At 37.8% G+C, this 23,579-nt stretch overlaps 1 protein-coding gene across 8 annotated transcripts in view; it reads left to right on the top strand.

The window, feature by feature from the left end:
• The window catches only part of LOC148735972 (NLR family CARD domain-containing protein 4-like), a 100,204-nt gene extending 77,072 nt beyond the window's left edge, over positions 1–23,132 (top strand). The window contains exons 1-9 of one of the 8 annotated variants that reach the window (XM_088751678.1): positions 7,377–7,505; positions 7,572–7,661; positions 10,598–10,826; positions 11,359–11,668; positions 13,142–13,972; positions 14,910–15,092; positions 15,489–15,551; positions 16,276–19,106; positions 21,987–23,132. In XM_088751678.1, coding sequence (XP_088607804.1) covers positions 13,180–13,972; positions 14,910–15,092; positions 15,489–15,551; positions 16,276–19,106; positions 21,987–22,250 — 4,134 coding nt within the window. In that variant the 5' untranslated portion in view covers positions 7,377–7,505; positions 7,572–7,661; positions 10,598–10,826; positions 11,359–11,668; positions 13,142–13,179 and the 3' untranslated portion in view covers positions 22,251–23,132. Of the gene's footprint in view, positions 1–7,376; positions 7,662–10,597; positions 10,827–11,358; positions 11,688–11,968; positions 12,000–13,141; positions 13,973–14,909; positions 15,093–15,488; positions 15,552–16,275; positions 19,107–21,986 lie in introns of those variants that run through there. The other 7 variants (XM_088751676.1, XM_088751677.1, XM_088751681.1 and 4 more) reach the window with 7 other exon arrangements.
• The last annotated feature ends 447 nt before the right edge of the window (positions 23,133–23,579 follow it).

The raw sequence follows: 23,579 nt of genomic DNA on the forward strand, positions 1-23,579 counted from the left end.
TCGGCATCCTCACTGATTTCGGTGGATGAGAGCTCAAATAACTGCCTTTAAATTGTCCTTAAAGGTCAGTATCACTTTTTTTTATCCATTTTTCTATATCGTTGAATTTGCCTTCCTTGTCAGGGTTTAGCAAGTTTTATTTTCGATATGGAGAGTAACATTGCCTCTGACTTCATCATCTCCCTATGGTTTAAAGTGACCAACGACGATTGCTTTCTTTCCCTGACAAAATTTCGTTGATTCACATGTTGACGGAAAAAGTAGTCTTTTTTTATACATACGATACTAAGAAAAGAAAATTGAAACTCAATGGACTAATTTTCTTGTAAAATAAATCAAATTGTTTCACTTGAAAGTGTCTGAAAGATAACTCTGTTGCTAATGACACAGCAAGGGTTTGCATTACAAGGTTGTACCACCATCGAAGGAACAGACTCGACTATTGAAGTAATTATAATTAAGCTTAACTCTGAGTTTGGAATCAAGACTTCCCAGTGTTAAGAAGTATTTCAATAGAAGAACCTGCTGAGACTTTACAAAACCATACACCGTCATTAACAATGTTCTTATTTCCCTCTGAACATGGAATTATGAGGTAACAGTGCGCGGAGGTGGACCTCGGCGCACCGATCCTCGATAAAGTCTCTGCGCATGCGCAACCTTGACACCATGGGTAGAAAACTCAGTCTTCTCCATTGCCTTAGGATAAGATATGTACTGTTAGAAAGTCTCTTTTTCTGAAAAAAAGAGGTTTCTACAAATGCGAATTGTTCAGTTACAGGAGGCGTATCATCCCAAGAACGATAATTACTTATAAGTAATTAAAGTTTGCTGATTGGCTAATTTTGTATTTGTTAGTTCATTCCAGATTTTTTTGTTGTTGTTCCAAAAAGGTTTTAACCTGTGTTCCAGATAAGTGTCGCGAGGGAACAAACTTTTCTATATTGCTCAAAAATGAGAATTTCTCTCATTTTTACTGTGGCGACTATGGCAAGTTTTGTTTATGGCAGATATGTCAAAAACATTGGAGACATTTTACAGCTAAATTAGCTTGCAGTGGAGGAAAGAAGGGATTTTAATCTGCTGAAGTTGACCTTTAAAGCGATTTATTTTAAACAGTGGCCAACATATCTGAACTTACAACGATTCCCTATACAAAGGAAGCTGCGCTCATCAGACTGTATTAGACTACAGGTTCCTTTAGAATTTTTTCGGCCGAGGTAAGGAAAATCACACACGTGTTAAATTAATCTCTGTTCTGCATTTGTCTAACCTCTACAGCGACAGTGATTTGATCAAAGAGCTTTCCAGTCAAGGTTAGGACTCAGTATCCAAATATCGGTAGTTTAAACCCCTTGTGATGGCATGTTCCGTCGGTCCCAAACGCTATGTGGCTATGTAAACTTTTTCTATTTGGTTTTGTTTTCTTAAAGATATTTTAACTGATGGACAACATGTTTAGTTACAGTACTTATTTTTACAAGGTGGAAAGAGGAAGTCACCAACCATGGTAACACTTTTGTTTTGAAAAATCAAAGAACAACATTGCAAATAATGAATTTTTCTTGAGTGAATCTCGTAAGTCTCTGTCTCGACTTGGTCTCGCAATCGTCCATTAAATAATCCTGAGCAGTGATATTTTTTAAACTCAGTTTTGCAGACAGTGAAACGGATTCTGTGTACACCTCACACGCTGCTTTCCATGTTTCCCGGCGTTACATTGTTGCTTCTTTGGATATGGTTTTCGGAAAAATATTTTCGAAATTGAATGAAGAAAGAAACAAATTTAGCTTTCAAGACTTGAATACTACATATTTTTTGTCAGTAGTGTCCAGTATAGTACATGAAGTTGTCCTAATGGAACGAGGTTTGGTGATATTTTTTGATAAACTTTGTGAGTTCATTTGATTGGCCTTTGTTTTTGACGTAATATTGAAAGAGAAATCTTCTGTAGTTACGCCTTGCATAGGGAAACAAGGAAAGAGGAATTGTGAGAATTTTTCACTGACAAAATTTCTTTGGGTAATCAGGAGTTTAATTTTTGAAATTTTTAGGCTTGTGTTGTTTTTGTGGGATGTGTTTATTTGGGTTTTTATTTGAGAACCCCGCTAATAAACAACTAAAAAGCAAAACAAATCATTTTAAAAGGCGCGACCCGCGACACGCGGCCATTAGTCAAACTCGGCACTGTGTTATAATTTACTCGCTCTTCAATGGTTTCCTTATTCTTATTTATCAGTTGGATTCTTTTCTCTTTTGGCTACTCTGCTCATGTTTTGTAACTCTGTCAGAAATCAGGGCCTATCGGTCTCCTGCGTCGAATAAGCTCATTTTTGAAGAAAAATTAAAGAACAACATTGTTGATAGTGAAGTTGTTAAACTTGCTATCGTATGTTTGTTTCTGCTTGGTCTCCCGTAAATCCTAGCAAAATAAGTTTTAAACTTCAATTTACCACACACCGTGGAGTTGATTCTGTGTACACTTTACGCTGCCTCCCAAGTTTCTGTGACATCGCTGAACGTAAACAACTTTTTGATGTGAAACTCTTACTACCATCACTAGAATAAAAGATCTGCCTACCTTATAATTATTCGCTGTTCGTCTCGTTTTTACTGTGGAGTGTAGGCGTTTTTATTTTCTTCGAGGAATACGGAAATGCTGCATTATTCTCCTCATCTAAAAAAAAAGAAAAAAGCAGACAATTAACTTGTGTGGCATGAAATGATAGGTTAGGAGGCGCTAGTTGAGCGGGGTACAAGTGTGAACTTTGAAGTTGTTTTTGATTTGTTTTGTTTTGTTTTTTATCATTATTATTTACTAGGTGTCTCGCATTTACTTCAAACACGGAGTTTTGTCAGAATAGTACGGTTACATTGAAAGGAAAACTCTATGCTTCTAGTAAAGCTGAGAAAAACATTACAACGAGAACCCCGGATCATCAAAAAAGAACATCTAGAGTTGAAATATGCCAACTAGGTGTGTTTCCCCCTTTGCAAAACAACGGATACACTATGGAAACTCCCACGGTCAGCTAACCCAGACATGTCTGCGATTTTTGTATTTAATACGTGGGCACTCCTCGCTAAAAAGTAGTTGTAGGAGAAGAAAAGACTTGAAGCGTTGTAGTAGGAAACAATAAAAAGAGAAGAGTCCAGAGTCTTGGTACTTCCCGTTAAAAGTCAAGCGAGTTGCTAACCCCCCAACACGATGTATATCTTTTTTTCTGTATCTCTATTGGTTTTGTAATCAGACCTTTCAGCGTCACTACGCGCATAAAAAAGGCGAGTTTAGCGTCCCTTTAATCAGTTGTTCGTAAGTTTTTGAGCAGTCTTTCACCCTTTCGTTTTCTTAACCTTTGGCACAAGCAGAACCGTTATATCAGTACCCTTGCAACTTTGTTTAATTCTGGTCTAGTTTTTTTCAGTGTTGGGAGACAATGCACGAAGAACTATTCCGTTGTATTGCCGTATTCTCAATTGATTTAAGATTTAAAGGCCAAAATTGTATCAAATGCAAGGGAACGTCCACAATTTAGATAAGACCAATGGGCTATTAACCAGCCACCAAAATTCTTGTATTTTGTTTCGAAACTTTTGCACCGTTTTATTTGTGTTGTTCTTTGTCACTTGAATCTCGTTATTGGCGTTGGGGCACAGCTTTTTATACGCGATTCTTTGATTATGTATTCCACGAAATTTCTTAGATTGTTTCAGCTTACGATCCATAGATTGATTGATTGTGAGATTGATTGTGATTTTCATCGGTGATTGGGGACCGTGGTCGATTGCCTTTCAAGAATAAAGACTCGTACAAACGGTCAACTTTGGTTTGTTATCTCGATCTGTAAAATAGTCCAAAAACGCATTGTTGACCGTGTCTTGGAGCGACGCCCTGTTTAAACTTGAGAATCTAGATTTGTGGTCGCCGCAAACGCTACACTACAGGTGTTACTGATGTGAACATCCATCCGCATATGAACATCAAGACATGCATGGCTGCGTGTGTTTTTATCAGCGACAATTATGTCCCAGGCTGACTGGACATTCGGAATCACTCCAGGGGGGTGTTAAATGGCCTTCACGTAAAGTTCAACTAGGGCAGCCAGACCTGAAAATAAAGTGAGTTATAGAAGGATGGAAAATGAACTTCAAGTTTAAAGACTTTTGAGCAAATACTTGTAAGTCAATTTAAAAGTGTGCACTTTAGACAAAAAAAGGGTAAAAGTAACTCAAAATTGAAAAAGATGGCACAAGACTGGGAACGATAATTCAAGAGTTAGGCCGCCACTTCATATAAAATTCCAGGGATTAGGCTAATACCTCTAAAATTGTCTTCAAAACACTTTATTTCCATCTGAAAAATACTTTAAAATTTTGGATAAGTTAGGTGTCGCTCTCTCGAGGGAGATGAAAGTTAAACGGAGATCTAATATAAAAAGCTTTTCCTTCACCAGCAACTAGTTCCCCGATCGTTGAGGGCGGGCTTAAGAGTGAGCTCGGGATTCTTTTTCAACAAGACCTTTCACTTTTCTTTCCTCGGCAGAGAAAATTTAACGGTTGATCTGACTTCTGCACGTGTCGATGTTTTCATGAATTCTACATTTTCAGAAGATGGAGGTAGTTTCATGACTACAAAGCCAGGGAAGAAACGCAAGATGCTTTTTTAGCTACTTTTTGTAGACCATAACTTAGCGAGTTTGAGGAGACCAGGGAAAAGGTGGCCACACCCTCTTTTTTCCTGTATATTCACGAAATGCTTTAATGTGCTTGCTTCTCGAAGTATTAAAACTGTGTCGAGACCTTGATATCCCGAACCAATTTTCAAAACCCTTCTCGCCGAGAATGAAGCAAATTACAAAGTCATCAGTGTTGTTAAAATGAACCAGTCAATCAGTTCTTTTTGTTAATAGGATACAACTAACTTTAAAGCGTAGTCAGGGGAAATATAGATAAACTAAACAGACATACCAAATTACTAAAAGAGGAAATAAAACTTTTGACTCTAGTTTTAGTTGAGTTACATGTAAGAAACATCTCCATAAGTTTGGAAGATTTGATGAGATGGTTCGGCTTGCAATCAGGACCAGCAGATTTACTAAAGTTCAAGTTAGATCAGAAGAGTTTGGTAAACCTGTGCCACACTAACAAGGTGAAAATAAGATTCAAGAGTGAGTGTTTTCTTTTGTATGTTGATAACACTCGTGTGACCGGCAAAATCATCCACAGGGAGGTCAACACTACTTCATCGATTAATAGGGAAATGGTGAAATGGTGAAATCGTTAAAGATTGCACGTGTGTCCAGAACTGCACTAACATTCTGAATTCAAAGCATTGGCTTAGAACTGCTACTTGACTTGCCGTTTTATAGAAGAGGCCTCAGATTCTTCCAGAAGGAAACAGCAGAGCCGGGGGAGGTCAGATGCTGCTTTGTCGCAAAATTCCTTAACTGATTTTCGTTTCATTGCTGTAACTTTATTTCGCTGTTATTGGTAATTTTTCCAATTTTTACATGTTAAAGACCAGCGAAATTTTCAATGGAAGTAATCCTGAGACAAGATTTTCCCTCTGAGTTGATGGATTGATCCAAGGTGGGTGATTGCCTCGAATATTTGCTCGTTTAATCGGAGCGTGATCATCAATACCTTGCTTATGCCATACCGTTAATTGCGGCTGATAAGCTCCCCCCCTCGTCATAAACCCATTTACCTATAAACAACAACAAAAAAGGTCGGACTACAAGCCCCACTCTGGCTTTTCTTCAAGAGATAGGAACTCTGTGCTATTTCACACTAAAATTTTGAAAAGTCAGTGCGAAACAATAAGTTTATCTCTTCTTTTTAGTATTAAGAGAAAATTAAAAACAACCTACAAAAAAAAAAAACAAACAAACAAACAAACAAGCAAACAAACTTTTATAGTAAATCGCACACGGCTTCCTGTGGTATTTAATTATTATCAAAGGGCTACAGCATTTTCTCTCTTGCTTCCGTTGAGCTTTAACCGGACATATGTTCAGACAACAGGATGTATCGCCTGATTCCCGTTCTCTTGCTTTCAGTTCGCCCAACTTGATGTGTTTTATCCAATGTAATGTAGACGTTAGTGCATGTTTTGTGGAATAACTTATTGGTCTTCTGAGATACTGCAACAGAAGACGGAGATGAACTCTATCTCTGGTCCGAAATGGAAACTGTTGTTCAAAATTACACTTGTTTCTTAATTGGAGAGCTAATAAGTACTTATGTCTAAACAATTATGGCCGTGACTGGGTACATAATTTGTCACGCAATATTCAACGTGACCTCAGAGAGTCACGGAATACTATTACATCAGTATTTCGCTGAGTATTTCTCTTTATTTTTAAAACTATAGGGGTCATCTGTGAATTTTCAGCAAAACTATTACGAGTAACGGTGAGACATATTTTTAGAACACTCAACACTTCCGTTTTGCGGTAAAGGTTATCTTATTACGTGACTGATATGCTTGAGTGGAATGTTGTAGCTATGGAGTGAAGTTTCAGCTGAAGAATTCTTGTCTTTCCTTCTTTCATCTCGGCCCTGAACTTTAACTGAACAGTTTTGGCTGATCATCCCGGTCGAAAGTAATAAAATCCACCAGCCATGTGCTTATCTTAAAAAAAATGACGCCATACACAATGTGCATTGTTATTTCGTGTTCTTTGGGATACCTGTGGTGATTTTGTCTATATATCGAATAAATGTTTTTTCTGTCTGAAAAACAAACTAATTACCAATTAGACCACATATATCAAATAATTGTTCAGAGCTTAGGAAAAGCTACAAACAACACGGTTATCTGGACAAAAATAATTCACGACACACGGTTAATTTTTTCCCTTTTTCCCGACACACGGTTAATTTTTTTGGACGTTTCACGCCACACGCTTAACCCCATCGAGACCCTCTTATTAGATTGTTTCACTGGATGTCCAAGGTTTCGTACTCATGTACAATAAGTTATAAAACGTTCAAGAAGTGAGTATTTCCAGGGGCGGATCCAGTAATTTTTGATTGGGGGGGTCCAAACTTTGGTTCAGAAAGGACTGTTGGACTCTCTTGAGGCAAATTACTTCTCCCCCACACCCCTCCCCCCCCCAACCCCCTCCCACCAGTCGCGGTTGCACGTTATAATTCCTTGGCCGCTTACTGTTTACTTGGAGTCATTAAAAAGATCAGCCAGTTAAAAAGTGATATACGATCCTGTCGATGTAAGAATTTCAATTTTAAAGTTGGTCAGGTCTGTTAGGGGGTCGGGAGCCCTCGGTCCCTCCCCGATCCCCCTGGATCCGCCACAGTACAGTCGTTTTCCATGTTCAGTCCGCGCGGGACTGGTAAAATTACGTCATTTACATCGTTAATATTATGGGATAGGCCATGTACTCGTACTTGGAGAGACTTGGAGAGGTCAAAATTCGGATTAGATGTTCGATTATTTTTCTTACGATTGTTTCTTTACGTTTTCCTTCGAGTCCACTAATCTTGTAAGTATGTTGTCACTGTAGTATTTTCCTTTCGCTTCGTTTGTTTACGTTCCTCTTTTTACACAGTCAAACCAGATCTTCGTGAATTAAGTTATTCGATTATTCAAGTCTTCAATGTATGCTCGAGTAATATGGCACAGTTTTGTGGCTGCTTAGGTGAGTTTTGGAGATTGACATTTAAAACAGTTGTATAATAAATATGCTCATTTTAGATTAGCAACCTTTGCATTGCTTTGTCATGAATGTGAAAGTTGCCTGAAGGGAACTGCACCTATGAATTCTTTGTTTTCTCAGTATCTCATTGTTGTTTGGTTGTCTATTTGTTTTATTTCATTTACTTGAGACTGTTTCTTGAAATATAGATGACTTTCGATTTCATCGGTTTAACTGCGTGCATTCAAGACACAATTTAAATGTAATGGATATGGTTATCAACAACAGTTTGCAAATATTAAAACTTAAATTACCACATTGAAAAACATCTCGGCCTGGAGAATTTGACTTTATTCCAGTGAACTGAAGAGCTAAAGCCAAGATAATTCTGGAATATCGTGAATGCGTTTAGAGGTTTTTTTAATGTGACATGCATTTGCGATCAAGACTTTGCCTAGTTTCCTATACTAGCGGTTTACGAATGAATCGTCTTTTCTTCAAGTTAATTTTGATATTGTTGGCAATTAATTAAAAGTGGTATATTCTAATTTTTACCTTTTACTGCTGTAGTTGCATTTTTAAATATAGTTGCTTTGACACTGTAGAGCACTCGGTTTGAATCTTAAAGTGGTGAGAGACTTCTGGGGCGGATCCAGGGGTGGTTCGGTAGAACCCCCTAAATTTTCCCTCAGAACGCTGGAAATCATGTTTCCGTTAACCTAATATTATTTTCAAAATCTTGGACTCCTCAGAAGGGGAGCAATTCTCTGAACCCCCCTTGACTAAATCCTGGAACCGCCCCAGGACTTCTACATGTAGTTCCAATTTGCTCTTTAACTCTGAGCTGGGCAATGGCTTCACTGCAAACAGCTTTGCTTTGCTCAATATTTGTTAAGAATTTCTCCTGTTCAGTTCACTCTACATCAAATGCAAGGGAGCATTAATTTTTAATTGAATCACTTCTGTCACTGTCCAACCCCTGTGAAATATTTGTTCTATTTCATTTTACCACTTTTACAAAATTCAGATTTTACTAGTGGACATCAGAGTATTGTGAAGAACAGTGTCTTTTCCAGTCCCTATAAGCTTCTTCAGTGTTACTAATTTGACCTACTTTGAAATGCTCTCCTGGTTCTGTTTTTATTTCCTTGTTTACTCAACTAGGTTGTAGAATTTGTTTTTATATAGGTGCCAACTGTCAATTAAAGAATTGTGATTCGGTTGCCATATGAAGCAATAATTTGGTTGCCTGTAAATCTCAGAGATTAAAAACTTGTTCTCTTTACTTGCAATGCAAAAAAGTTTTAAAGACCTGGACACTTTGCTGTAAACTATACCAACCAAAATAACAACCAACTAGATGGTGTGGGGGAATTCTGTTTTCCAAAATGGATCTCCCACAATGGGCTCTGTTGCATAATGTGTATCAGTAAAATTTTGATCAGCAAACTTGACAGATAGTTTGCAAGGCAACCAGAAAGAATATTGAAAAGTCTCCACATAGTTTTGAGGACCGACCCCTCAGGATTCAAATTGTGCAGAAGTTTTACTTGTGTGGTGGGATTTGATTTGTGATTAATTTGCTCAAAGAAAGGTTGTCCATTTTGTATTGTTTCACCCCAGTTGGTTTATAAATCAAGCTAAAACAAAAGAATTTTTGCCAAATAGTGTATTTGGTTACCTTTCTACTGATATATAGTTTATGATGATTATATACTTTAAATAGCATGTTGAGAATTGTCTTTTTGCGAAGGACAGCCATCAAGGTCTACAGTATTCGTAATAAAGAACACTGCCAAAATGTTAAATACATGTAGAGTGCCTACCAGCATTACTAACCCTAACATTACAGTTACAAACATCCAATTTTCAGTGGTATTGTCAACCAGCTCAAGTTGCAATTTTTCTCCTTGTCTCCATGAATTGTATTCATCCAATTGTTTTTCTGTTGAAATTGTGTTTGCAAAATTTTTATATTTGAATGGATTGTTAGTTTGTTTGTAACTTTTTTCATCATGTACAGTACCTGTAATTTTTTTTATTGGCACTAGTGGAGCTTTATTTTTTTGACAAATGACTCAGAAGTGAGGGCCTGTTTTAATTGCAAATCCATGTGTTCAGGAGCAAATGAACAAAAAGTTACAATTTAAACTTAATATCTGAACAACTCACTTGTAATTTTTTTATGGTGCATGCTTATTGAACTGTAAAATAAATGGTTAATCTACGTAACCCTTTACCAGCAAGCCACACATACATGGTAATTACGACTATTGCTGTTGTTATTTGTCTCTTGTTGAAATTAAGAGATGGCATTATGTAAGTGTGTACATTGCAAGGCTGTTTGATGTGACACCTATTGCAGCCTAAAACACCCACAATGATTCCTGATTTCCATTGTAATGAACTGTTCATATAACAACAAATCCCAAAACTTCAGTATTCTGCTCCAAGAGCAACACTGAAAAAGTGTCGATCTTTTAAGATCAAAACTTGTTCAAGAAATCAAAAGTTTGCAGTAAAAACACACCTCAGGGCCAGATCTTGCTGTTTAGCTGGAAAATGCCTTCTCACTTTATTCGCTAGCCCTTGTTCTTCCTTTTGACAAAAGCTAGTGTCGCAAACACAACCTTAGCCTGGTTTATGACCGAAAAGAATTCGGGGAAATTCCACCACAACTCGAGAACGCAACACCATACATTTCTATTTTAACAAATTATTAGAATCGTTTTGGGCCACCCAGTCCTACCAGCAAAATATCACATCAATCGAGACTTTTGCCACTCAAAACTGGCCCAAAAAGCGTTGGTAGGTCCTGGAAGCCATCCACAGATGGGCCAGAGACACGACTTCACTTGTGAACTCTTCAAGCTTGCATGAAAGCATTTTGGTGGTCCAGTCTACATGAAACCACCTCTCACCTCTATTTTCTTTCAAAGGCTTGCCTCTACCCACATTCCAGCTTAATGATGCTGTCCTGAGGGCTTCTGTTGAGGGAAAATGGCTTGAAAAACACTTCTAAACGCGAGAAAATGAATCGATTTGAACGCATCCAAACACAAGCGGATAATCTAGGTCACGTGACCCTAAAGTCTGAACCCATGGGGTGTCAAAACCGCAAATATTGTAAGGGATACTTCATGTAATGATAAACAAGGCAAGCTTAAGGTTTGTATGGCCAAATTATAAGGTTTTTCGCCTGCTGGTAAAGGGTTAATAAATAAATTTTGTGTTGACTTGTGTGTGTTTGGTAATAGGTCGCAGGTGACATCAAAATGCAAAGAGAACAAAAGTTAGTGGTGCAGCATACTTCCTGTGTTTTGTCATCTTCTGTGATCTATTACTGTACAGACCAAAGGCAACATGGAATCTATTTGGTTTTTATGACCACAAAGCAAAAATCTGTTAACCCTTGACACCCTAACTCCGTAATGTTCTGTGTACATTTTTTAAGATGTGACAAGGAGAGTTTGTTGAACAATTTAGAGCTTTTTCTAATTGGTAATCATTTCCTTTATTCTCCTGACCTTAATGTGTGACCCAGGGGTGTTATTGTAAGGAGTAAATAGCTGCTGATCATTCTTAGGCGTTCAAGGGTTATTGATGACATCATCAAAGTGTTTGTTCTAAAATACATCATAAGTAAGAACCAATCAGAATGAAAGCATAATTAATTCTTATGTGTTTTGCTTCCTTTCAGCTGAGTTCCAGAATATTCTGAATTCCATTTGAGTTCCATTCCATTAGCTGCAGGTGTTTTGATACCTGACTTAACAATAAGAACAGGTTTCTTTTGGATAGAACAGTTGTTTTCCCAGTAGCTGGCTAAATTTCATGCTGTCTACCAGATTAGTCATGCCAAGTAGATTGGCGTGAACACAATCAGCCACACATCAAGCAGGTAGTGGTTTATCTGGTGGATGTTATTATTGATTCAATTCAGCAACAACAAGTACCTGAGAGTTTAATACAACTGCTGTTATCATCTCCGAGGAGAAGCAACTTGAAAAGTGAGTGTTTATCTTACAGGTATTGACATCAATGAACAAGTAAATTATTAACATATTATCCTCTGTCAAACTAACACTGATTAACAATAGACAGTATCACTATTGTTAATCAGTATTAGTTTGACAGAGGATAATAATGTTAATAGTGGGACATTGTGCTAGAGTAAACTAAAGGTACAATAGACAATTTTGAGAATAATAACAAAACCAGATAAGAGCGAATGGTTGAAAAGACCGGGTGAAAATTGAAAAATGTGGGACATGGGCGGAAAATTGAAAAGCTTTATATTTTACCCACAGATACCTAACGGTGAACTCAGAAACGTCGTCGGTAAGATTTTTTTCCCAAACTTGCTTCCTTATCTTAGAAAATTCATGAATACTGAAACAGGTGTCAGTAGGGCTCCGTGAAATGGCGGAAATCAGTGCCTGAAGTAGAGGCAAATGAACTTTGCTCATGTAAAGCACAAAAGAAAGCAAGCTCATATTAATTGATAAATTTGTATAGGAGGGATTGAGGTGTGGCTTAAGTCTAAAACTGGACCATTTTATTTAATTTTGAGCCCATGAAACCCTTTTAAAGATCACCAATATTTCAAAATCCAAATAATCTATTGCATTTCCTAGCAAATTTTCAATTATCATTTTCCCCATGCAGTATAACTCAGAATTGGTTCAGGTTAAACTTCTGATGAGTGGAAATAGTTTTGTTTTTGAGGATATAAAAATTAGTTTTGGGCTTTTCATTTCTGCATGGAAAAACCAGGCTGAACTCCAAAAAAGTAATTTTTCAATTGATGAGCCACCTCTCATGCAGTCTAGAAAAAAAGTTGCTCTTAACTTGATAAACTTATGTTATTAGAGTTTGATTTATATACTGGTATTACAAATTCTATGAATTGGACTAACCTTTCTGTTGCCATATTCTAAACATTTATTACCTATCGATCACTTTCCTTGGGTCTCTCATATTTTCTGGGCAGATTTAGTGTGGCAAAATCATTACTAGTTGCAGGCTCTGCTTTGTTATTAGCAGGCTTTGGGAGCAGTTTCGTATTTCTACTACTGCGCTGAATAGACTTGTGTTCACAACAACTTGTGTAACAGCATAGAATAGATCTCAATTTCAAAAATCTACACAGGGAACCAAACCATTGTGTATTTTTCTTTTATCCTGTTACTCAGTTATTCTTCACTGCTTTTGTACACTTTTGAAAAGCAGTTTTCAAAAGTGGATTTTTCTGACAGTTCGTGAACAGGGAGCCAGATCCATTGACTACCAAAGTCCTCGTAGGCGATTACTAGGTGTACGGCTGTAACTGTACTTTTTGATTAGTTAAGCTTGAGAATTCATTTTGTTTTGAATTCCTAATGATCTCAGTTTGGCAGCTTTTCATTGTCCAATAATGTTTTTTTTAACTTCCTTGAATGTGGGTGTTGTAGGAATTGAAATCATATTTTTCTATGCTATAGGAGAAATAATTATATTGAGGGAAAATCAGCTGACAGAAATGCCAAAGGCAACACAGAAAACAAAAGGAAGACTAAGCAAAACCCTTGGAGAAGAGCGGGGTAGTAGACCACAGAAAATAGCAAAGGCTGCACACAAAGCTGGAGATGAATCTAGTGATGAAGGAGATATTCCACCTGAAGTTAGAGTCAATCTTCCATCACTTAAGGAAATTCATGTAGAGCTAAAGGATCCAAAGGATGTGAATCTGCCTGTGGACATTTTGTTACTAACAGCCAAGAACTGTGAGTTCATAGCTTGTTACATGCTGTTGAAAAATCCATTCAGATGTTGGTTTGATGGTGTGGGGTATGTTTACTTTGGAGAGATGGGTGATGGTGGTGGACAGAAATTGAAAGTTGCTTTATTGAGATGCCACAGAGGCTCCATTGGTCCTGGAAGCTCCCTGATTACCATGAAAAATGCTGTCTCTGTACTAGGGCCCAAGGCTGTCATTTCTGCTGGTACCTGCAGTGGCTTAAACCCTGAGAAGACTAAGTTAGGAGATGTGGTTGTCTCTGCGAAACTAACAACTTATGCATCCAAGATAGTAACAAGCTGTGGAGAGCAATCAACAGGCATGAGAAGTTATGTGAGTAGAAATTTTCTTGACCTGATCAAATGTGCAGACCATGGATGGAAGGCACCTTTAAAAAACCCAGAAGCTCTAGACATCAACGTACATTGTGATGGAGAGTTTTTGAGTGGTCCAGAGCTGATCAGTGCTGAATGGCGACGGGACGAACTGGCTAAGTCCTATCCACTGGCAACTGCAATTGAAATGGAGGGTGAAGGTGAGCTCATGTATAGTCTTGCTTCAGCTGCACAGAGATTCTTTGGATTCATAGCTGTTGGTTTTTGTGCGAGCTTTGAATCGTCACTATAGCAAAGTTGAATCAATTTTTTACTTGTGAAACAGGGTACTCGTAAATATTTGGGATGGGGCAGGTTTTCTGTTTTACATGTGAGATAAAATTAATATTCTGCAAAATTGTTTTTGCTGTAATACCAGTAGCCATGTGCAATGTTTTACCATCTATATTTATAGATAAGACCTTTATTTAAACACGATAATAATTAAAGCTAACAGCTTGAGGGGTCGTGTATTTAGTTTATACATTATTAAAATAAGAAGACTAGCCAAATAAGTAAAAGGCTAACACTATAATATCTTAATCAAAAGTAGAGAAAGTCATCATTTTTATGGCAGACAGTTGAGGCTGAAGCAATATATTTTTTACGTTACAAGATGCAATTGGTCATTCAATTAAACTTGATTCTCTAAACCTGCTTGTTATACCTTCAATCATCTGATTATGTGATTCAATGAAGAAGACGGGAAGCTTTCTTTATTTTGCTTTTGAAATGGCTCATTTTGTCACAGGCTAAAATCCTACAATTCCCCTTGGCTTTTTCTAGTGCTAATGCAAAAAGTACTAATCTACCAAAATTACTGCTATTACAGGCAGCCAACCGTATGACTACTGAGTTTTGCAAAAGTTTTGTAATCAAGTAAGTTGATTATACAGGTTCCTAGGCAATTTATTGTTGAATAAAGACAGAATATAGAAAGCAATAAATGAAGAGTGAGTGTCTCCTGACTGATTGGCCAAGTGAACCATAATCTTTCAGAGATGAATACTCAGTGCAGTGTGCAGTTGAGTTAGACCATTTATAATATACGCAATTGTTCTTGAGTTTAACCAATGTCTTTTACATTTATAAATTCAGGTATTTTTGCTGCTGCATTTGATGATCAGATTGAATGGCTGGTGGTAAAGGGAATTGCAGATTTTGCTGATAGCAGAGACTGCACATCAGAGAACTGGAGACCTTTTGCAAGTGTGATGGCTGCTTCAGTTGTTGCAAATATTTTAAGCGATGCTGTTGTGTTTCGGGGATGGCCTCATAAAGGTGATTGTGATTTTGTGATTGCCATACACACCTATAATCATATCATGAATACTAAAGAAGACCCTCAAGGTATGAGGTTAGAAAACTATAATCATATCATGAATACTAAAGAAGACCCTTAAGATATGAGGTTAGAAAACTAGAATCATAATTATCATGAATACTAAAGAAGACCCTTGAGATATGAGGTTAGAAAACTATATGCACACCAAACAGAATAGTTTTGACTCTTAGGCTGTCATTGATGATGTCTGCTTTCAAGTTGGCGTGTTACTCGCTGACTTTCTGTTGGCAGATTGGTGACAACAATTGATGAAGATCATGCTTCCTTCTACATTACTGTTCATTTAATTTGAACTATATCTCATGTTTAATTACTTTACTTGTTTTTATAAGGTGGAAAGAGGAAGTCATCAAGCGATTCACTGGACCAGGACAAAAAGCGTACAAAGCTGGAAGGTATTTATGGCAAGGACTTTAGTTTATAATTTTTATAATTTATAGTTTCAGACTGGAGGCCTCAACCGATTGCACAGTTTCCATAAGATCCAAAGCTTTCCCTAAATTATCTAAAAAATAAAGCTGTACAGTAAATCATATCACTTGCCACAGATGAAAATAGTGTTAATTTCCTTATCAGATTTTGCATTTATTCAGTCTCGTGTACCGGAACAGTAGGCTCACCATAGGGCATTATTCACCGCTGTTCTTGAAATGAGCCCTCGCCCCTCATTTTCACGAGAGGATCGAAAGACCACACCAGATAGGGGGGGGGGGGGGGAGGAGGGGGGGGGAGGAGGGGGGGGGGAGGAGGGGGGGGAGGAGGGGGGGAGTTGAACTTAAAAATAAAAAGGTAGTGCCCAGATCAAGGGGGTGGGGGGGGGGGAGTTGAGATCAAGGGGAATATAGAATGATATGATTAATGACAATAGGAATAATTCTATTTAATCACGGATTTGAAGAGTAGCTTTGCTTAAGAGTCGGGAAAAAAGCAACCCCAAAACTGATGAAAAAACCCCCTACGAATGATTATGTTCTCTTCAATTTGAGAGTTACCAAAAATTTAGGAAGCTGTTTCTATTTTTCTTGCCTACAGATTCTAAGACCCTAATCCTGTAATGATTATGTTCCCTTCAATGTGAGAGATAGCAATGTTTGAGCAGGTTTTTCTTCCTGTCCACAGATTCTACTGTAACGCAATTTCTGGAATGGTGCCAGAATCAGCTGCGAGAGTTTTACAGCAGCACCATGTGTCAGGTAAAAATAACTCCGTGGGACCCTGACAACACGGTACACATTAACAAAATCTACGTACAGTTAACACTCTTACAAGACAACAGACAACCTCACAGGATTACGAAAACAAGGCTTGAAGATTGCAGCCAAGTATTTGAAGGTGACGAAGATCATCCCAACCGTAGACGAATTCTTGTGTACGGAAGACCTGGAATAGGAAAGTCTACCTTCACTCAAAAACTCGCTATGGATTGGGTAAATGGCGAAAAGAAAATCCTCGGAAAGTTTTCTCTTCTACTGTTAATCAAGTTGCGAGACGTTTGTGATATTCTGGACCTCTGTACAATCTTGAAAACCGCTGAACTGTTGTCTGCTGATGATCCAAAAGCATTCAATAACTTGTATGAATATGTCCGTCAAAACCAGGAGAAAGTGCTGCTTATATTGGACGGATATGACGAGTACAGCGGTGGAAAGTCATCCCCAGTTCACCAGATTTGGAGAGGCAGTCAGCTGAGAGACTGTTGTGTAATGATCACAACGCGACCAGTGAAAGAGGATGAGCTAAGAATGCCAAGTCATGCTCAATTTGAAATCAACGGGCTCGATAGCAGGGAACAAAAGGAACAGTTTGCAAGAAAGATTCTTGCTGATGAGGAGGACGTTAAAGGGCTACTTAACTACCTGAAGAAGCAGAACCTCGAAGAGATGGCAGAAATACCGCTTTTGTTGTTGATGTTGTGTCTTCTCTGGAAAGAGAAAAAGCATCAGTTACCCACATCTCGTGCGCACATTTACGAAGGATTTCTTCAGACTCTCTTGGATCACATGGCTACAAAAGATGCAGACAACGTCGCAACAGTTAAAAGCATAGATGAATATCAAGAGGAACTTTACAAAATAGGAAAACTTGCATATGATGCTCTTTTGGAGGACCGTCTTCATTTTAACTTCAGCAAATGTGCGCATGGTGATCTCTTCGAGAAGCTAATACATGTGGGTTTTTTCCAAGTTTCCAAACGTTCCGCTTTGAACCGTGAGGAGATCGTTTATTTTCTTCATAAGTCTGTCCAGGAGTTTCTCGCCGCCAGGTTCGTTGTCGAAGAACTGACCGTGAAGAAGAATGGAACTGTCACCTGCCTGTCAGGAATGGACACGTTTGAGAAATCATGGAAGATGGCTGAAGTGCTAAAATTCGCATGTGAGTTGTCATTCAAAGCTGCCGGGATTCTTTTTGATCATCTACATGACGTTGGAGAGAAAGAAGGTCTCACAAATTACCAGCTCACCAAGACACCTTCTGAAGATGATTTGTCTGACGAACAACGACAGTTTATTGTACTCTGTGTCGATTGTTTGTTTTTGTGTCCAGCCTCAGACAGAACAGCCGTGTATTCTGCATTTCTCTTATGTGTTAACCATGTTGTGAAACTTGAGCAAAAACACACGTCTACTGCTGCTGTAGAACACTTCTTCAAATCTGTCAGCAGTTTCCCAAACAATTTATTTTTTTTCGAGAAGCTGCCGATTGAACATTTTCGCGATGATGTTCTATCAGTAATGTTAGACTTGAACGCGGTCGTTTTAACGTCTTCTGGAGAAAGTAAAGATGTACAAAAGTACGCGGATTTATTCGTTGGGAACTTTTTCCTCAAAAAATCCGGAGGGAGAAACTTTGTCTATCTAATTTACATAACAGATGAGGATTTTCACTCTGAATTGCTTTCTGAACTGATATCAGCGCCGGTTTGCTCTTCTCAGCCACCTCTGAATAATTTAGTAAATAACGAAAACAACAACATTGATGTACCTTTGACTGAGAACCACTGTTTGTCACTGGTGAGAGTGATTATCATTGGTGTTAAAACAGTTAAGGAAGCTGTTCTGTTGAAGAATGTGTTGCCTTTAGTATCAGCTCCTCGAAAAATTAGAATTACAATAAGGAGACGATCGGAGGAGGAGGAGGAGGACGAAGCCTTTAAAGATCAATTGATTGAGAGCATTAACGGAATTAATTTTACTGACAATCTCCACAGTTTAAAACTTTTAGACATCAATATAGCAGAAAAGTGTGCTGCTTTTATCTCTGACTCACTGCAGCATTCTCCAAATTTGCGTGAGCTCGACCTGTCTTTCAACCCTTTACACAGCGGTGTGACTCATTTGGCTGAGAATCTTCATCACGTGCCACAGTTGACGAGATTAGTGTTGTGGAATGTACAAATGGGAGAAAAGGAATGTGCTGCACTGGCTGCCTCATTAAAGTACTTAAACAAGTTAGAAGAACTGAATATACACAACAATGCCCTGGGTCACGGGATTATTGAACTGGCCAAGAACCTGAACAATGTACCCAATCTGACTAAGCTGGACCTGAAGAATACAAATATGGGTGAAGATGAAGCATCAGCACTGGCTGCCTCATTAAAGTACTTAAACAAGTTAGAAAAACTGAATATACCCAACAATGCCCTGGGTCACGGGATTATTGAACTGGCCAAGAGCCTGAACAATGTACCCAATCTGAAGTACCTGGACCTGGCGATTACAAAGATGGGTGAAGATGAAGCATCAGCACTGGCCCATGCTCTAAAGTATGTACCAGTGCTACAAATTCTTTATCTATCTTCCAATCCACTTGGCCGCGGGGTCAGGGATCTGGTCCAACATCTCAGCAGTGTTCCTGAGCTGGAGTTCCTGTTCCTTCACGGTGTTCAGATGACAAGGACAGAATGTGAAGAGTTGTGTACAGCAGTAAACGTGAAGACCGATTACCATGTAAGTGCCTTTTTGTTGTTTCACTCAGTTGTTATGCATCTAATTTTTGTTTAGATGCTCTTCAGCAGAGCACTTGATAATGTTTCCAATAACTTGCTTTGAACTCAATTAATCAGATTATTTTTAGTGAGAAAGAATACAGTCTTCAGGAACAGTCACTGTTTTCAGAATTTTCTTTTTCTATTTTGCGACGTTAGGAGCCGATGTTGTAGATGGAGACCGTAACAAACCCACGTTAAGTACTTTTATGGCTCATGCGTAGCTTGTTCAAAGATGATTTGAAGGAAAAAATTACGAAGATTAAATTTAGGGACTTCCAAATGACTTGATATTTCCTGATTACACAGTAATTAAAAACTTTGGGAGTTCATTCGATTGACGTTTGCTTTGCTTGTGTAGTTACGCCTTACTTGAGAGAGGAAAAAATAGACGAGTTGTGAGAATATTTGTCTGACCAAGCTCCTCGGATCAATTTTGAATTTTGAAATTGTTCGGCTTCTGTTATTATTGTGGGATGCTTTTATTTGGGTTTGATTATTTAACGAGAAAGGATTGTTCAACCCATACGTGCTTTGAATTCGATGAAGTTGTTCCCTACATTCTATGCGGGCATTTATTCGCTTTTGCTATCAGGGAGCGTGAACCCCAAACAATATAAATGAGCAAAGAAAAGGGATTTTTTCCTTTTTTAAAATCCGAATTGGTTTTTTTAAGTGAAAGTCGCGTTGATTCTATTGTCATATCTTCACGTCTTAAAGGTTTGTGCCGATGATAGGAAATAATTCAACAAAAGTTGAAGGTGTAATGATTGTCTTCTTTAACGAAACTGGTACGGTGTTATAATTTACTGGGACTTAAATGGTTTCCCTATACTTATTTATCAGTTGGATTCTTTTCTTCTTTGGATTATTTGCTCGTGTTGAGTAATTCTGTCAGTTGCTCGTAGAGCCTCCTGGTCTCCTAGGTCTCCATGATAACACTATCTTGTTTTGAAAAATCAAAGACAAACATTGGAAATAATGAATTTGGATTTTTATTTGAGAACCCCGGTAATAAACAACTAAAAAGCAAAACAAATCATTTTAAAAGGCGTGACCCGCGACACGCGACCATTACTCAAACTCGGCACTGTGTTATTATTTACTCGCTCTTCAATGGTTTCCTTATTCTTATTTATCAGTTGGATTCTTTTCTCTTTTGGCTACTCTGCTCGTGTTGTGTAACTCTGTCAGAAATCAGGGCCTATCGGTCTCTCTCGCGTGGTATAAGCTCACTTTTGAAGAAAAATTAAAGAACAACATTGTTGATAATGAAGTTGTTAAACTTGCTATCGTATGTTTGTTTCTGCTTGGTCTCCCGTAAATCCTAACAAAATAAGTTTTAAACTTCAATTTACCACACACCGTGGAGTTGATTCTGTGTACACTTTACGCTACTTCCCATGTTTCTGTGACATCGCTGAACGTAAACAACTTTTTGATGTGAAACTCTTATTACGATCACTAGAATAAAACATCTGCCTACCTTATTCGCTGCTCGTCTAGCCTTTCCTGTGGAGTGTGGGCGTTTTTTGTTTGCTTCGAGGAATACGGAAATGCTGCATTATCCTTCTTATATATAAAAAAAAAAAAAAAAAACAGACAATTAACTTGTGTGGCATGAAATGATAGGTTAGGAGGCGTTAGTTGAGCGGAGCACAAGTGTGAACCTTGAAGTTGTTTTTGATTGTTTTGTTTTTCTTCATTACTTTTTACTAGGTGTCTCGCATTTGCTTCAAACATGGAGTTTTGTCAGAATAGTACGGTTTCAGGGAAAGGAAAACTCTATGCTTCTAGTAAAGCTGAGAAAAACATGACAACGAGAACCCCGGATCATCAAAAAGGAATATCTAGAGTTGTCTAACTTTCAGTCGTGTAACAGTGTATTGAACTCTTAATAGACCTCAACAGCTTGGGAAATAGGTAGAATTTATTTCTACACTCCTTCTCTCTAGAAGCATATAGAGTCAAACTGAAACAGACAAATTACAATCGTTTGTAGGCACTCTGCCGTAATGTCCCTGAACTAATTCAAACAGCAAATATCTTTTAATTGTACTTACAATTCTGTATTCCTTTCCCGAAGTAAACCTTGTATTCGTGTTACGATTCTTGCTCTGTTCGTACCTAGGGACTATGAACGAAATAGCGTACCCTCTGAAGTTTCGAAGCGCGTGTTTTATTTTATAGATATGTGCCCCTAGGGATGTTAGGTAACTAGACAGGGATTAAAATAATTTCGTGCAAAACAAATAGTTTTGCCAGTAGAGAAATGATGTGGAGTAAAACCCGTCGCGTGTAACCGTGAAAGGTTAAAAAATTATTAAATTTTTTATTTCCCCTCGGGTAAGGAATGATAGCCAATACTTTGTAGGCGGGTTTATATCAATTTGAGAAGATATTAGACAGTTTTCTTTCCTTTTAAAAATATAGTATTTAATTTAATCATCTGTTTGTCTGTAAAGTATTGCCTTATTTTAATTGCCAGGGACCATTGTTGTTTGTTATTTATATCTGAGAACATTTCCCCTGTTGTGAAATAAAGTTTTAGTCGCTTGTAGCTATTTGAATTCAAAAGTGAATTTTCTCTTTCATTGCTCGCTTTTTGGACAAATATATTTGAATGCGTCAAATAATTAGCTTGTGTGTGAAAATGTAAGTTGGGTGTTACACATAGTTAATGAAACAGGTATTTTTTACCACAGCGATGGAAAGGTGATATTTCGATATACGCGGGGGAAAGCAAGATGTTTTAAATATTTATCTTGCATGAAAATGCAAGTTGAGTGGTACACATAATTGGTGTTGTGGTTGATATTGTTGCCTTTTTTTCTGGTGATAGGAGTTTAGATGGGAGAGTGGTATCAACCGACTTCGTACAAAAGCTGAGCTTAAAAAAGAAGGAATAAGTTTCAGAAAAGAGCCAGATGATGATGATGATGATGAGGATAATGATGACGTTGACAGTGTTGAGCAGAAGGAAGAGGATAACGATGATGATGATGATCACTATGACAAGAACTATGATGACGATGATGAGGATGATGATGAACAGGAGGAGGAAGATAATGACGACGACGATGGTGATGATAATCATGTTGAGTGAGCGCTTGGAAAAAAATGTTTCCATGGCAACTGATTTGGCGTGTAATGAGCAGAGTAAGAATTTAGAATAACTTGGCTGTTCTTACGTCGTGTGTCGTGGCAGCGAGCTAACAAAGATTTAATCTGAGGGACAAGCAAATCAATATAATATAATTTGGTCACTCTTCTGTCTGATTGGCTTTTTAACTGTTCAACTTAACTGTGAGTTTTTTTAGGTCAATCAGAACGAAAAAGGAATCTCTTATGTCATTAGTTTGAAAAACGGAGCATTGATCCAAGAAAGAAAATCGCGTGAAGTAGTCTGTACTAGACTCTCCCTTTTTGTAGACGGTCTAAATGGGGAGAGCTGAAACATTGGAGAGAGCTACCTCTCCTTCTCAGACTCCATTTTCATTCTTCCAATATTTCGATCTTCTTTAATAACGGATACCCTGACACAAGCTTTATCGCCAGCTGACAAAAATTAATTTCACAAGAAAAGCAGACTTTAAGAGAAAAGAGCGGGAGAATTTATTTTTTTGAGCTTAGATCAGTTCATAGGCAGCGTTGTGCAGTCAAGTAGGCTTCTTTTTATTCCTTACATTGTCGATGCTTGAAACTGAAAATTGTTGCAAAATCGTTCGTGATCAGAAGAGTGAAAGTCGTTACAAAGTGTTACAGTCTTAAATGCTTGTTTCAGCAAGTAACAATTTAGCTTGGCTTATTTTGATAAATGTTTTCACAAGTGTACTCTTACTTTTGTTGATTTATTTAAAAAACATTGCCTTAATTGCCAAAGAAGGTTCAGCTGATATGAGAGTGTTTGACAAAGACAATGGATACGACCTTTATCCTTATTGCTCGGACCCTAAATCACATTTATTAAAATTATTTCTTGAAATTATTATACAGCTGAATGCATCGCGAGCTGAGGAAAATTTGTGCCCAGATTTTGAATTCAAGAGACTATTTCTCGACATGGGTACCCTTAGGGTGTGAGGAAAGACTGGTTAATTTTCTTGGTTTTATATTTCCATCATTTTCCTTTAATTTACAGAAGAATATGACGGTCTGAACTGTGGAATATATACGTCTTTTGCGTTCGACCAACTGACCGACCTTTGTAATGTTCTTTTTGATGTTTTGCTGTTGTTTGTTTTTTGCTTTGTGTTTTGCCTTTAAATAACCATTTGGTATTTTACTCCACTAACCGCCCATCCACCCCTTAATTGTCCTCCGCTGAACTTTTCGATGAGTAGGCATCAAGAGTCACCTTAGCATCTTTTCCTCTTTAGTGCTGTGATTTTAATTCTATCAGATTTTGAGGCGACGAAACAAACAAAAAAGGCAA

The sequence above is a fragment of the Stylophora pistillata genome, chromosome 3, assembly GCF_964205215.1.
Source record: "Stylophora pistillata chromosome 3, jaStyPist1.2, whole genome shotgun sequence".
Taxonomy (NCBI): domain Eukaryota; kingdom Metazoa; phylum Cnidaria; class Anthozoa; order Scleractinia; family Pocilloporidae; genus Stylophora; species Stylophora pistillata.